Raw genomic sequence first — 17,482 nt, 5'->3', positions numbered from 1 at the left:
GAGCTAATAATACACTAGTAGTTATGTTCTTTGATTACGAGCACACTCTGTGAGTTGCCAAGTAACAACCTGCCCTCATATCACGTGCTGGTGCACTATTGTTTATGCTAGATAAAATAACGTGGATTAAGTAGATTCTCTATTTCCAGGTTCTAACTATGATCTAATTTTTGAAAGCGAATTTTTCAGCACTATACATCAAACTCAAGGGTTCTGTGTTAGATAAAACAATTCTATCATAGCAGTCGGTGCCTAAGACGTGAGTCTCCTACTTGAGGACGAACGCTACCTCTGCCGAAGCGTGACACAGCTTGGAATTTGAGTTTATATTTTATATTTGTTAAGAAGTGGATATAGAAAAATACCTATTAAATTTAATACTTTTTGAATAGTTTTATCAAAGGTTATATAAAAGTACGATATAACACAATGTATTCCTTATAATATATTCTATAACAGTTCAATATACATTTAAACATATGGCTTTATACATGCTGTAGGCCTATTTATGCTAGTATTGTAAATTACTAGGACAAGTGTAAGTTGTATTTGTACTGAAATTCATATGCAATGTGAGAAGAACAACGCTAATGAAAATTTCCACAGTATACAGAAAGCACAACTCTGTATTTTTATTATTATAAGAGTACATGGTCAAATTAGTCTGTGTTTTTTCATATTTCAGTTATTTTTCTTATAATTTTTTGTCACATTTAAAACCAACATCATAGCTTCAATTGAACAATTTCATATGTATTTCTACTTAGGAAGTTACTGTAGAAGAGAAAGCTTTGTTTTCCACCTATCATCGCAAACTATAAGTAATATAGAAATTACGTGAAAAGATAAAACTTTAGAAACATAATGTTGAAATTTGATTAAGTGTACATTAAGGAATTAATCGATCAATTGAATGACATAAATTATGAAGCTTCCAAGACATCTAAACATTTTTTTCGAAACGGATTGTTTCTTTGATTTGGAGCAATCCTTTCGTGAAATTCTGATAAAGCCGCTGCTGGACATAGGGAATGGAGAAGAAGTGGAGTTGGAAGGGAGTTTACGATCTTGCCTCTTAATGCTCATACGCTTTCCAAGTTCTTGATCGAAAAATTGGAAAGACGTGTCTCCGGAGAAATGTTTGATGATAAAAAACACTTCCTGTTCGTTAAGGACACCTGATGCCGCAGGACCTTGTGCAAACTCCTCCAAGGTCATCACCAGATACCGCACGCAGTAGAGAAGTTGCCCTAAAACACGCCGTTTGTTCTCAGACGTGAGTTCCTGCCTTTGACGTTTGCACTCCTGGCAGGCCCAAGAGAGGAGAGCATTGAATACGACTCTCTCGGATGACAGCTGTAAGTTGTCTCGACTCACAATATCATAAACTGTTGTTTCGTCCAGGCTTAAGAAATCCTCGCTTTTTAAAATGGTTTCAGCGTGCTCATCTAAAAGGTAGAAACATTTCATCATAACCTCGTCCTGTAGGTTGGTCAGTTCGCTGTGGGTGGACGTCACCACATTCCTCATCATGTACTGAAAAACATGAAGGACGTTTTCTTCACTGACGTTGCGGGAGAGGAAACGGAAGCATAATGCCGACAGCTCTAACACGATGTACTTGTTGGCTGCGTAAAGTGTATGAAGTGCTGCTTCCACTGAGGCAAACGTAGCTTCCTTGGTGTACAAGAACCTTAAAGTAAACAAACTGTATAAGACTTCTGAAAAATGTACAGTTTGTTATTTGTATGATTTAGACTAATAAAGTTTAAAGATGTAAGACACTTTCGGTAATTATGAAAACTCAACTTTTTTTTTTTTACAACGGCGATGGGATAAAAAGAGTTAACAAGCCTTTTCTCATTCTAAAGAAAACCCTTAATGTTTGTTGTGAAAAAATGTTCATCAAATGATACATTAAATAAGTGACAAAAAAGTTGGACTTTCTGTTACACAATATCAATCTACTCCAACTAGTGAAAATCAATAAGACAATTTTAAAAAATTAATAATATTTTTTTTAGCAAAAATTATAGCAGTTTCATATCTGTAATTATAATATGATAAATTTACAAGAGTTGTTTCTAATTTTTGAGGATTCGGATAAAAGAGATGAACAATTCATTAAGCGAACGACTCGTTAAGTACTGCAGATTAAAAAGGAAATTTTGATGCATATTTCTCTATTGTTTAAATTATGAGCGCATTTTTTTTGGCAGTTATGCAAAGCGTTTTCTAGATTTCATACCGTCTAAAAATCGTTAACAATAAATTGTGGCTTATACAGCTTAATTTGATGTACATTTTAACTATTTACATAGTTCATGCAAAAACAAAATGATCAGTTTCAAAAGTATTACACTGTAAGCTCTAGAAATGGTTACTTTCATATAATGATTTGTTTTAAGCATTAATACTTTTCATGTGAAAATAAACGTGTTTTTTTCCAGATTTTCCATAAAATCTTCAATATTACATGTAAATCGCAACACTGTTACTAACTTTAGTCAAAATGAACAAAAAATACTGTTTAAAGTATTTCCTTTATAAGCTACGATTATCCTGTAGAAATAATTATTTTTATATATATTTTGGTTTAATTATTCAAAACTCTAGAAAAACACCAATGTTCTCTATGTCATTTATTTAAAATATGTATACAAATTGGATTTAGTCTTTATAATAATTCATGTTAAAATTTATTAAAAAGGTAGCATTCAATAACCGTTTCTGGTCATTTGTAGTAACAGTTGCTTTAAATAGTGTTCGGCCACAGCATTTATCCATATTGATTAATTTCAGGGTATATGAAATTTGCTCTTATAACTAATGCAACCCAAATAGACTACAGTTATATTTCTCAGTAAGGTTATCCTAGAAACAAATGTTAGTACTTACATGTATCACGACTGCAGTAAGATTATCTTAGAAACAAATGTTAGTACTTACACGTATCACGACTGTAGTAAGATTATCCTAGAAACAAATGTTAATACTTACAAGTGCAATGCTATAATAGTAACCGACTGTAGTAAGATTATCCTAAAAACAAATGTTAGTACTTACATGTATCATGACTGTAGTAAGATTATCCTAGAAACAAATGTTAGTACTTACATGTATCACGACTGTAGTAAGATTATCCTAAAAACAAATGTTAGTACTTACACGTATCACGACTGTAGTAAGATTATCCTCAAAACAAATGTTAGTACTTACATGTATCACGACCGTAGTAGGATTGTCCTAGAAACAAATTTGAGTACTTACATGTATCATGACTGTAGTAAGATTATCCTAGAAACAAATGTTAGAACTTACATGTATCATAACTGTAGTAAGATTATCCTAGAAACAAATTTTGCACTTACATGTATCAGGACCATGATACATGTAAGTACTAACATTTGTTTCTAGGATAATCTTACTACAGTCATGATACATGTAAGTACTAACATTTGTTTCTAGGATAATCTTACTACAGTCATGATACATGTAAGTACTAACATTTGTTTTTAGGATAATCTTACTACAGTCGTGATACATGTAAGTAATAACATTTGTTTTTAGGATAATCTTACTACAGTCGTGATACATGTAAGTACTATCTTTTTCTACTCTAAAAACTGACACTTGTGAGGTACTTATGAATTTAGTCCTTTTATTGGTATATTCGTATATAGAGAGTTTCTTAATTGATAGCAATAAATGTATCTTACCGAAGAAGATTTTCGAAAGCATAAGGCTTTATGTCAGTTACAGTCAACACGACTTTTGATGATGACGTAAAGTCGTAGATGGGAAGGCTACGAAACACAGGAGACATAGTGCTCAGAACGTGCAAATGACAGGGGAACCTCCAAATATCCGGCTCTTCGCCCACCAAAAAAACAACATCAGACTGCTCCTCACTGTTGAACAACATCATTTCAAAACTAGGAGCAGAAGGAGGAGCTTCTGCTACTCTATTATAATAAGTTGGGAAATCAATCACAGGCTGCAAGTTACTCCGTGGAGACATTGAGAAGGATCAAGATTTCTGAAAATGACAGGTGAAATGTACAGAGAAAGAGTACGGTGATATGTCTACACCTATATTTTTATTGCATGCTATAGAAGAAGACTTTGGTGTCTTTCGTTATACACGTGAAACTTATCTGGCTGTAACAAAGGTTTTCCTTCCACTTAAATTTACTTTAAGAAAGATAAAAACTTATATTTTCACTATAAAGAGAAATTCGTGCACTTAAGATAAAAAGAAATTTGATCTGGCTTGATATTTTGTTTCGGTGAATGGGAGTCTCAGTTGCATTGTTCAGGGGGGTGGTAGAAAGTAAACTCTTCTGTTATGACAATATGACAATTCTGGTTTCGACATAAATATCGAATAATAGTGGGTAGACACTGAAAAGAGAAAGAGAAAAACTTTAAATTAGATTACTTCACATATTTTTCGAACATAAAAGCAGTTTTTCTCAGCAAAATAAACGCTTTCGAAAATTACACGCTATCTATAAATTAGAATATTGTATTGAAATAGTTTGTGATATTTCAGTAGAAGATAATGTCCAAGGACATAGAAAATTAAACAATCAAATCAAGTATTTCAATAACAAAGCATTTTTTCATCAGAAGAAATTGTTTTAAAGTTATAGCACCTTATATACATTCTTCTCGCCTTAAGTTAGTTAAAAAATAAAATGCTGATTTTTATTTTTAAAAATTTGCAAAATTTCTAGTACTTTCCTCGTAGTAATAAACTGGGCAACTGTGATTAGATAAGTATTTCCAAGTTAAATCTATGTATTACACAATCTACGAGCGAGCTATAGAATATGACATAGTAAAAATAACAATAAGAAATTACATACAAATTTATGGTTTGTCAGAGTTTGCTAAATCAGAGCATAGTTTCGCGTTGTTAGATTTTTCTCAGCCATTTTTTTTACCTCTGCACAAATCTTGTTAGTTTTGGACGTGTATGTACATAAAAACTTGTCTGTTATTTCATCTGGTCAGCGATAAATTTGTGGACTTATAACGCAAAAATCTAGGGTTCGATTTTCCGCGGTTTACAGAGCGCAGATACAAAGTTGTGTAGCTTTACGACAAAAACAAACATAGTTTCTTTACATGCAGACATTTTCATGCAAGATGATTTTTTTTCTTCTTTATGTTAATGCATTTCAAATAACTTTTGGTGACGTTTTTGTCTACATTTCCAGCAAAATATATTTAAAGTGTTTCAATAAAAAATATCTCTTCAATGTTTTGTAAATTAGTACACGAGTCAGTGATATCTGCTTCACGATACAGAAACTGGCAAAAATTCTGTCTGTAACTTTAAGATTAAACAATTTATAGAAAACTTGTATTTTGCACATTAAGCCTACTATACAAATGGGTTGTAAAACTCTTATCATAGTAAAATACAAATTAGGACTAGAAGTATAAACTTATAAACCTCATTAAAAACTTGATCCCCCCCACGAAATGTTTGTTATTAAATTAATTAAGCACTATCAAAAATTTATATCTCTTCTTATATCTAACTCTATTCACCTGAAACCTGCACTAATAATAAAAACTTTTAAGTCTCTTTAAAGAATTCATCTTACATAGAACCATGAGACAAAGACACACTTTTAAAATATTATCAATAAATTCACTGTAACTATCAAGTTCTATTGAAAGTAAAATAATGTATTGCAAGCCCATAAACCTCTACGAAAACCGAGACCGATGTTAAAATACGAACATAACATTATCTCTACAACAGATCCCATCCCAATAAAATGAAGACAAAGAATAAGATATACCCACAAAAATATTGAACATAATTTCTATCCCAATAAAAAAACGTATATAAAATGCAGATACAGTAAAGTGGTTTTCTAGTATGTCATTAGATAAAGAAACACGTTTAACATTTCTTACCTGTAAACTTTGTCTCCCGAAGAAGGTGAAGGTTTTCTTATTTCTCGTACGTTAACCCATTTCAATTAATGGTTGGAAAGTATCTAACTCATCGGCTAATGGTATTTATAGTATTTCAACCAGAAACATGTAAATAATTTGTTTCCTGTTAATTTGCGTAGATTCTCCCGAATTAACAAGTACGATGCAGTTCCTACTGTCTTGTAATGAGAATTGTATAAGGAAATCATACATCCGGTAACCACAAATTTGTACGTCACAATACTTGGAAATATAACTGTCAAAAATCCTGTTTGCATACATATATATATATATGAATTGTAGCCAATTACTAAATAGACTGAAATATGTATATAATTATTAGGTTGAATCTAACTGACCACGTGTCATTTTTAATGCATGTGTAAATGTTTCACAAAAAAATAACAATCAGACGGCTTTACGCATGCGTAATATATCAAAACAAACAATGTTACACATAATGCGATTTATCTTTAAATTGAATGTAGAGAATATGAGATAATAGAATGTATCTTTACTACATTTAACAAATATCGTAATATTGGAATCCAGTTTATTTTGTAACTATCTATTGAAATGGTTATTGAATGTTTACATTCATCCGCGTAAAACTGAAAGACGTTTCGACTAACTGTGGTGTAGCCAGCATCAAATGTATATGGATGCATACATGCGAAGCCCTAGTGTCGGCTCTGGGAGACAAGTCGTTATAACCAGTGACATATTGAAATAAAATGTGAATGAACGAATGGGAAGACATTACTTTTATAAAAGCGGCATTTCATCCGTTAAGATCCGTCTTAAATTTTGAAAACATACTTTAAATGTGCTTAAAATTGAAATTAATGTAGAAAATTACCATATAAAATACAAGGACCTGTTCCTTTATCTATATTTCTCCCGAATCTTTCTCTCAACTGGTCATACATAATTCACCAAATTACTGTACGTTACACATGATAGTTAAAAACTTTGTATTTGAGTATTGTTTATGGTTGAGCACAAAGCTATTTATTCTGTGCCCACCACGGGTATAAAAACCCGGTTTTTTGCCCTGTAAGTCTGCAAACATACCGCTGAGCTACTGTGTGTGTGTGTGTTTGGAGGAGGATGGTGGGGGAGGGACTTGAGTAGACCCCTAAGTTAATGAGTTGTTAGAGCGATCGACTCACAATCTGCAGATAACTTTAGTAGGTTAAACACACTTTACATCAAAACTGATAACGTGCAGTTCTGACATATTCTATGTTCTCAAACCAGTTTATTCTTCTATTCAAACATGTCGTTTTTAAAATATAAATTGGGATATATAAAGCTATGTCGAAATAAATTATTTTCAATTTTATCATTATATTTATATTTACTACAGTATTTCCTCGTTTTACCAGCAGAAATTTAAACAATACACCTACTGTTATTTTAATAGATCTGCTATTTCCATAATCTCTAGCAGTGGTTCGTTTATTTAATATGCACACCTCAAACAAAAAGCTCATTAGTGTCAAATAAATATTGTGTCACAACAGGGGTTAATTTTTTATATTTAACATTATAATTCTACAAGTTTATGGGTGATATATCGAGGTAGTTACATTTTCATTACTTTCTAAAAAGCCTAAAATGGTTTTATTTTAAAATACATAACGTTAATTAAAACAGACTCGAATCATTAAAACAAATGTCACACTTCTCTTTGCTTGAGAAAATGTTTGGGCATGTTTCTGTAATTATCACTACAAAATAAGTAGAAACAGAAGTTAATATGTTATAGAATAATCAAGTATATCACTTAGTAATGAAACTATAAGAAACATAAATAGAGAAGAAACTGAAATATTCCCAATAAATACAAATCAATAATGTTCTTTAGACAAAGAAGGAAGCACTCTTCTTCTGAAAGCATTGGCAGCGAATGAAGTGTTTTAAAAGAACCCGAGTACATTTCTCTAACTTCGAGGGGAAAACAATACAAAAATTTGGCTTATGTGAATCTTTTATAAAACAACGAAATAAAATGTTTGGTAGCGAAATATTAAAAAGGTGAAATACAGTACAACGAATGAATTATTCCCATCATCATTTTAAGTGACTTTAATGTTTCATATCGGCATTATTATCGTTGTATAGGTAGTATTTTCAGATATTCATATAAAACAACTATCGTGAAGATTAAGGCCGGTAAGCTTAGGCAGCTAATTCATCTCTTATATGATAGATGAGGATAAATATTTAAAGATAATTTTAGGAAAATGACTTAGTGCTAAAAACTCGTCACAGTAGTTGACGTGTATTGTTTTCATACGTCATCTAATCACGCAGTAATCCTATATTTGTATAGGGATTTCATGATTATTCACAATTGATACTACTATTAAATTACTCTTGTGCATAACTTCGTCATACAAGTTCTTTAACTTATTAACTGTTGATCCAATAAATATTTTGATGAACTGCTTATTACCCGAAGAATACCGTTTTCAGGGAATTCCACCTATCATCATTAAATTTAGACAAACACTTCAAAACCACAAGGGAATGTTGGAGAGAGTATTATATGGATGTTGTAGTTAAAAGTTTTTGTACTCATAGGCTGACCCAATATTTATGTAAGAAATTTAGAGATACGCATATATTACGTTTATTTTGTATTATTCCGCTGTATAAGTTGTCCAACTATCTAATAAATAAATGGGTAGACCAGTTTTTCATTCTATTTCCCATTTTTTACCAGGTTATGCTTCTTTCAGAGTCTTGCAGCTCTCGTTATTAATCTCAGAAAATATGTAAGATTGTTATGTATATTATATAATACTTAATCCAAAATTAGATTATCTATAACTATAATACTCACAAGGCTTTATTACAAGTGCGACAGCTGTGGTTTCATATCAAAACTATAATTAGAAGTTTCTATATCTCTCCATAGATGAAGATGATATGGAACTAGTATAACAATTTAATTTGAAATACAAAAGAAGTAACAACATTTTTAATACCCACATCAACTTTATATTTACTTCAAGTAGATTTCGAGACATCATGAACAATCATTGCTGTAGAATATTTAGCCTTCTACTAACTGAAGTTTAACACGTTGGTGTATTTTAACCACTTATATCATTTGTTTATGAAATATCTCAACATCCTTACTTGATTTTAAGTAATATAACATTATTGGCAAAGCAAACATCTATAGGGGCTGATCCAGTAATTATTCAATTAACTCGCTCTACACGGGCTCGATCGAATTGACTGACCACGTGACCACTTTCTAATCATTATAGTTTTGATATTACTAACTTTTAACATAATACGTGTATCTTCACAAGCTTTGGCAGACATTCAGTAAGCATTACAAGTCTTTTACATTAAAAAAAAATCTGATATTTTAGTGAACTATTTTTAATAAGCTAAAAAAAAATGTCCGTGAATATATCGAGTCTCTTTTTTTTTACTAGTCCGATTGCAAAGTGAATTTCATGTTAAGATTAAAAGAACTTTTCTTAATTTGAAACATATCAAATTTGATTTGTGTAATCTATAAAACCTCCTAAGTACATTTCAAACGTTTTTTTTTTTCAGTAAAGCTTTATATTTTATCTGCTATTTTCTCTACCATAACTCTATACAAGGTTGGTCTTATTGCGAGTGTAATTTTGTACAAATATCTTTAGCATTCAGTGATCAAGCTCATAATTATTTTTAGTGTAACAAAGATGTGATATATGATATTGGAAAACCAAAATGTATTTTAAGGATCTCATAAAATAATTTATTTGGCTTTACAGCTATTCTAATTTGGAGTGAAATATAAATGTTTAAAAACATTTCGTGTGTAAGTAATTTTATAAGCAATCACGAGAAACACATATGAAAAAAGAAGTTATAGAGCAAGTCACAAACAGCAGAAATTTTTAACGTGACATAAATGATTGAAAGATTATTTTAAATTGCCATGTATTATTCAAACGTTTAGGCCACAATCACAAATCTGGCCATTTGGATGATATAATTTGCTTTGAAAATGAAGAATCTTGTACGACTAAGCCATCAACTGTCTAAAGATTGTGATTATAACAATAATAACAACAATATACGTATGGTAAGGTAAATGAAACAGGGTGGATTATAAAGCCACGGTGACAAAAGCCTACATTGATAAGACTAAGCTTGGTACAGAGATGTAATGTATATTATATGTTTAGTGTTCTGGATTTTATTTTTCTTTCACAATGATTCTATACTGATGTATGATTTTAAGCACATATATATATATATAACCTTTTTCTTACTAATGTATTATTGTGGATTAATAATCAGCAGATAAGCTGTTTAAAATTTTGCAAAACTGAATATTGAGGCAATGTATCATCCGATATACCACTTATCTTTGTGTTATATTGGTTTGCTTGTCGAGTTGGACAGTGGAGGTACAGGTATGCTACTATCGGCCTTGAAATGCTATAATTAATTTGTTATAAATATCTTCGATACTCAGTTGACATAAGTGTAGAAAAGACGAATAATTACAAATTCTGAAATGGATATTGATCAAAGATCTATATTGTGTATATGGTATAAATTTATACTCTTAAACTTGCTGGTATAAAGTATATTCAAACTGAACGTCCTTTAATACAACGTATGGGCCATATTGTGTGTATTTTACATATAGAAATATGTTATGGGCAACTAAATTTCAAATTTTAAACTTATTGATATTTATTGTTCATATTGTTAAACTAAAAAAAATATCTACCATTATACAAATAAGATTAAACATAATAATAAATAACACATTTAAATTGTAAATATAGCCATAAATGCAAACAAAAAATCCCCAATAATTGCATTAACAATATTATACCAATACACATGACATATAAGTAGACAATGTTATATCCATAATCAATTATATACCTATAAACAATGATATACCCATAATCAATATTACACTTATATACAATCTTATATCTGTAAAGAAAATTATAGCTATAAACAAAACTATATCTAAAACATATGAAATTAATAAAGACAATGCATCTTTCTACTCGATGTGAAGCACCAAAGTAACAATGTATGTATGCACGGTAATTAAACTCTAGTAAGTTGATTTATTTTTCCAAAACCATTATATAGGCCTGCAAAAGTTTTATTGTCTTGAAATGCTTACATGTACTAAATTAATCCCTGTACAATGAATCCAAAAATGATATCCATTTTTCTCCATCATGTACAGAAAACATCGTATGTAGTTTTACATAAGTGAATCATTTTTATTGAAATTGGGTCACATTACGTTATGCTTAAAATGTTTACAACCACTGACTATAGATCTCTCTCTCTAGACCCATCGCGACGTGAGAGTCTTATTGATCGTTCCAGAACCCACGAGAAACACGCCACTAGTATATAAGTGGATAACAGGCCACCTAACCTGTCATTTCTAGATAGTATTTGTTTCTTTTCCATTTTATCTATTCGTTGCTATGGCAATAAGGGGTTCTGTAAATGACCCAAAATATTCTGTTATGTTTGTGGTAAATTTGATCTAAGTAAGAATTTTTCTCTTCCCGATTTATAAAATATCCTTATTCGATAGAAAAAAGTGAGTATTATTTTCGAAATCTGCGTAGCTGAATTATGGAAAATCTGTTATTAAAACCAAAACAATTTTTATGAAGTTTAAATTCGCAGGCCTGTCTTATTATTATGTGCATCTCTTCTGTCAGCTGCTAAAATGAGACACAAATATCAAATAAAATCTCTGTAAATGTTCAGTCAAAACTAATGTCATTTCAATGTGTCATTTTGCTTATTAATTAATGTGCAATATTAAATCAAGTTTTGTTAATTCCGGATATTGGAATATAAGCAATGTATTGTATTATAAGAAATACAACTATAATGTAATTATAGAACATACTTCCATTAAGGAAACGAGGGACAAGTTTATGGCAGTTAGGAATGAGTAACTTCCTCACTCCAGTTTTATATTTCGTTTTTTTAAATGTATTGTTTTATTTTTTCATTCAATAGAAATATTAATACAATACCAATTTTAATTAGGGAATGTAACGTACTCCATATTTGTTTTGTCTACTTTTAATATTATTTTACCAATCATTGTTCAAATGTTGTAATTTTGGCTGACTACTCTATCATGCAATGTTTGCTAAATATGCACAGTGATCACGTTATACATAGTATTAGAAACCTTTGTACGTTATTCATTAATAGTAAAAATACTCTATTACAAAGAAAAATTAGCTAGAATTTAAATTTCTTTTGAGACCCAAATTGTTTAAATAAAATTTCATACTACTGTATTAATTTCATGTATGTCCCATTATAAAGTGAGGTTAAATGGTTAATGAAATGTCCCTGGTAAAAATATTTTCAGATAATGAGATATTTTCTATTTTAGGCCTAAGAAAGGAAATTTTTTATGGGAAAAATTGTTCTAATGCTTAAAATAGAAATAGATTCATAAAGCAAATTTTTATAAATATTGCTACAATAATTTCTGTCTTCAAGTATCAATAATGAATTATTTTCCGACACTCAACCTTCTGTATATCTGCTATGTGCTTCGTAACATAAATATTCTTCTAAAGTTAAATAGTAGCTCTGTAATATAACAGCGGTTTTACAAAGACACGAATGATTTAAAATAACGGGTCTTTATCATCTATTACAATGGTAACTTTGACATACGTATCTTTAGTGTTGAGTGATTCCTTTCTTTAAAAAGTATAATAAATAAAGCTTTAAATTGCCCAAGGAACATTCTCGCTCAATCATATATAATATATGTTTTCAGCGAAATAACAGAGTCCAAGCCCATAATGCTATAAATATTAAATACATTTGTTTTTCAGATACCAGTTGTTTGTGGTATAAGTTTGTTTTTTTGCGGTTTAATTGTGAAACATTAGTCTCAGTATGAATTTTCATAATGTGAGTATAAAGTCTGCATCTTATATTTCTTTGCCATATTATGAGTATTTGAAACTCAAGAAATGGAATAATTATAGTTGTCCAGCGATTTATAGAATAAATATAGCAAGAGTGTTAAAGGAAATCAAAAATGATATACAATTGGCGTACATATTGAGTCTAGTCAATTCATAATATGATTATTACTAGTACATGTCTTAATCTTTGTTATCAAATTAAACAAAGAGTTACTGAAAAAAAAAGTTTAAAAAAAAACAAATTGCTTGAGTCACGAGTTTCCAACCTCTCAGGAAATGACCTAATGGTTAGCGTCTAGGCTACGTATCCTAGGGTCTAAGGTTCACGTCTTGTTACCGCAAAATCACTGTCTACACTTTGTGACCGTGGAAGAGAGTAATTGTCAAATCTCACCATTAGGCTAAATAATCCCAAGAGTTGGTGGTGGGTGCTGCCATCTTGTCTATCATTTCAGAATTAAGGACGGTTTGCGCAGATAGCCTTCGTGTACCTTTTCGAGAATATATGATACAAACAAACTAAACCTAAACTGTTGAAATACTTTTATAGGTAGAATGAACAAAATACAAAAAAAAAAAAAATAAGTAATGATAGCAGGTTACTTAATTTTAATATTTTGTTACCACTTCTATGGATTTATCTCAATTTTGAAATGTTGGTTGCATTTCTGAAATACTTTGACAAACTAGATAACCCAGCGCATAGATATGTCTGCGAACTATATTCTGTTAAAATGTATTCTTCCAAGCAAACCCCTTCTCTTTATGAATTACTTCATTCAGGATTTATACGTTATCAAGAAAAAACTGAGTTTATTAGATATTATGACAATTTATGTTTACCTTAGAACATATTATGGTTACATTTTAAATATTTCGATAATACAGCTAATTTTGGTGTTTCATCTTCGAAATGTAATTTACAATTGAGTAGGGCACGAACACTTCCCACTAAAATTGCAAATATTTTATCCAACTAATATGTTCAAATGTTGTACGTAAATTTTTAAAGACATAATACACGGAGCATTTTTTACTTCCCTAGGTTTACTACGATGAAATAAACATATACGTCAAATGGTCTTTAAACTTAGATTATAAAGCGAACTCTAATGGCACGAATAAGTTTTTCTATATGACTCTAAAATCAGTAGCTCTTTGACGATATCAGTACACTTTTAATAATACCCAATACAATTCTGCAATTGAACATGTTCAGAGATCTGTATACATACTTTTGTTTCTCAATTTTTTATTTGTCAGATATTGCTCTAATCCTATGGTAATCACGTTGTGTCTTAACAAATATTATTCAGTATAACCTTGGATTTCTTTACATTTTTGCACTAACACGTTAACATTTTATAATAATGTAGGTACGTAATTCAGGGAATATCTTAGCAAGCAGAATGTTCCATTATAGTCATAACACGTCAAGTGACTATAACCAGACTGGTACAATCCTGTTTTTCTGGAATAAGTTTCCGTTCATTCGGAACAATAGACAAAAAATAAGACATCTTGAAAGAATGTCTGATTTAAAACATAAAATAGCTGACCACTTTTATTTCTCTATGATGTACTGTAGCATATAGCCTTTAGATTTATCTGTGAACATATAACAAAACCTAGAACTGTTCATCCTTGAGAGGTACTTGTCTATGTAATAAAAACCATGACAAGCAAGTCCCATAGGGTTTCTGTAGTCAAAATAAGAAGTTGGTGATTCAAAATTTCTCTGACTTCGATTAGCCGAATAATTAAACGTCATTACAATTTGAGGAAAATGACTTACAAGCAATTATACATAAAGCAAGGGAAGCCCAACGCTTCCAGAAAACGGTAATAGTAGCCACCGGATGGCTTAATTAGTTGGAATGAAGCTGCAATTCGAAAAATTAATATATTTTAAAATTTATCTAAAACCCAAGTAGGAAATATATTAATTAAAGAAAACTGAATATTTAGTCTGTCGTCTGTCTGGGTTTTATTTATTTTTGGTATCATGATATATATTTGTAATAATAATGCTTGGAAAATAGACGTTTACAAAAACAAAAAGATGTTACATACTTACACAGTAGTTGTAAAATTGTATTCGTGTATATTCTAATCATTCAAAACAAAGAACGGTTTATGCGATTTTTAATAGAATTATCATAGAAAAGTCAGTAATAAAACAACTGCAGTAAGTTTAATGTTTTAAAATGATCCACTCAGTTGTGTTAGGCTCATTCTTGACCATTCTTTAATTCTGTGATTACCGGATAAAGGAGCCAGTTCAACACCTGCAGAAAGTATTATGATTCATTATAAAGCTGTCACCTATATTTACAAAAAACAAAACTTAAAACTAAACTTAAACACGTAACTGAGGAAAACAAAGACAATTATACGTTTCACAAATACTTCCTTCATTGTGATCATGGGTTTTCCAGTACTGGCCATAGTCGTAATAAAAAAATATTTATGAAATGTACAATTGTCTTCGTTTTCCTAAATTTTGTAATTATGGAGTTTTACCAAGTATCGGCGGTTTCAAATATTAATTATATCAACCTTAATAATTTCTTCTGTCAAGTTTAATCAAAAATTCATAATTGAGCCACTTTATTGTTTCAATTTCAACAAGAAAACTCGCTTAGCTAGTTACGAGGTTATAACTTTTGACATTGTTGCAAATTTTTCTTTATCGTGGTTTTTACTGATACACTTGTAGCTGACTATACAAAATACAATTAAGGGAAATATCGACCCAGTTATAAGAGGGTTAATTATTAACAAATTTGAATCTTTTTAGTATTCAAAATAGGAAAATCATCTGATTTATACAACAAGTAAAACAGAAGAAAAAAAAGTTATCCGGGTATGAGGCACTAAATTTTGTACTGGATTTATTTAACTTGTACACTATGCCGTTGGAGAAGTTTAATACGCCTAATCAATTATTCAAGAATCTATTCGGTATAAACATTTATTTTTCATTAAAGTACAAATGATTCCTTGAATCAAGCATATTTCAAATTACTCCGTTTTTATGTGTAGTTTTGGTATTTTTTTTGTCATCACTCGATTTTAGTCGTTAAAAGATGAGTTTCCTTATCATTATCTGAATAGTTCAACATTTTCTTTGGGTAATTAAGACCATTCAATTAAAATATTAACTTCATAATCAAACCAAGTCCCTAAGTGTGACCCCCTAACCTGGTCCTCTGGTGGGACAGCGGTAAGTCTACGGATTTACAACGCTAAAATCATTTCGATTCTCCTCAGTGGACCCAGCAGATAGCCCGATGTAGCTTTGCTTTAAAAAACACAAGCCCAAACTCCTACACTTGACAAAATCATTACAATGTTGTACTTACTACTGATGATATTTTTCTTTATTTAAAAGAAACTCTTCATTACAGGAAGAATGGCATAAATGACATACAATTCCACATGAAAACTCTCAATATAAATCTGGTTACATATTTAAGTGCTATCAGAAAACGAAACATTAAACCACATTATTTGTCCTAAACTAATCACTTAGAAGAAGATAATTCATTTCATAAAATTGATAAATAATTTTTTCTCCCTTGTCTTATCCATTAACAAGTGTTCGTACAATGAATGCCTCACCTGCTGCAAATGTCTTAAGTGTGTGATATCGTAACCATAACGGTGAAAAATGTTGGTGTCATTAAGAACTTAAAATGAATACTGCATTATAGAACAATGAATTGGATGCAAATGTTGTTTCAACGACTGTAGGTAATTTTGAACATATTATTTATTATAAATAATGGTAAACAGTTTGTGTTATTGTAGTGCATAATTATGCTGTAACACAGTTAGTATAGGTACAAGAACATTGAATGACTTGATTTGGAATGGTTCGTTGTGGACTCGGAATTGATCCTTTTCGAGAATATTGTGAATTTGGAGAAATTAGATTACGGCAGACTTTATTCCGGACTCTACGGAAACTCGGTCTTTTAATAGATTTTTCATAGGTGGAAATAGCGAGACATGGTGGAAGATCTGCAGCGCTAAATATATACAAAATGATGTGAAACTTCACCTATAAAGGACTCAGTAACAACAGTGACCTGGATTGGTATTGTTTTCAACACACCCAAAATGTTTTCTTGACTCCATATGATCACATCTTTATCCATGTAGCTCGATCCTCACTGCCAATTAGCTATTGAAGAAAAGAGGACCCAAGGACTCTTGGGACCAACACATAGAGCTTAGGTGGTGTGACCCTGGAGTTGCGTCAGCTGTGGTGGGAAACAAAAACCACTCGAGTAGCACATATTTGATACAACTGATCAATATGGACTCTGGCCACAACGTCGATTCACAAGAGCACTGCAAGATCACGTGAAACTAATGCTTGTTTAAAATATTAAAAGGAATCCAAAAAATAAATAATTGCCCCACAAAACTATTGCCATATGATGAACAGTGTTGTTTAATAAAGTCGGTTTTGATTCAAATTTCTGTCAACTTATAAAGGTAATGCATAACGCATAATTGTTTTAAAAGTATAATTTCTG

The 17,482-nt window shown here is 30.7% G+C and overlaps 1 protein-coding gene across 1 annotated transcript; it reads right to left on the bottom strand.

Annotated features, from left to right (window-relative positions):
- Window positions 1-597: 597 nt before the first annotated feature.
- LOC106456918 (BTB/POZ domain-containing protein 6-like) lies at window positions 598-6,142 on the bottom strand. The gene is made up of 3 exons (XM_013916296.2): window positions 5,938-6,142; window positions 3,720-4,404; window positions 598-1,693 (listed from the first exon to the last, which is right to left on the bottom strand). Exons 2-3 carry the CDS (start codon window positions 4,019-4,021, stop codon window positions 898-900), a joined length of 1,098 nt encoding a protein of 365 aa, XP_013771750.1. The 5' UTR covers window positions 4,022-4,404; window positions 5,938-6,142; the 3' UTR covers window positions 598-897.
- Window positions 6,143-17,482: the final 11,340 nt, after the last annotated feature.

Source organism: Limulus polyphemus, unplaced genomic scaffold, assembly GCF_000517525.1.
Source record: "Limulus polyphemus unplaced genomic scaffold, Limulus_polyphemus-2.1.2 Scaffold271, whole genome shotgun sequence".
Lineage (NCBI taxonomy): Eukaryota > Metazoa > Arthropoda > Merostomata > Xiphosura > Limulidae > Limulus > Limulus polyphemus.
Note: the sequence above shows the minus strand (reverse complement) of the source record. Positions and strands in the feature narration are given on the sequence as shown.

Excerpts from the sequence above, each read along its gene's own strand:
- LOC106456918 (XM_013916296.2), bottom strand. The coding sequence starts at position 4,021 with ATGTCTCCACGGAGTAACTTGCAGCCTGTGATTGATTTCCCAACTTAT. Across the intron at positions 1,694-3,719 it reads GCTTTCGAAAATCTTCTTCG|GTTCTTGTACACCAAGGAAG; the intron begins GTAAGATACATT and ends GTTTACTTTAAG.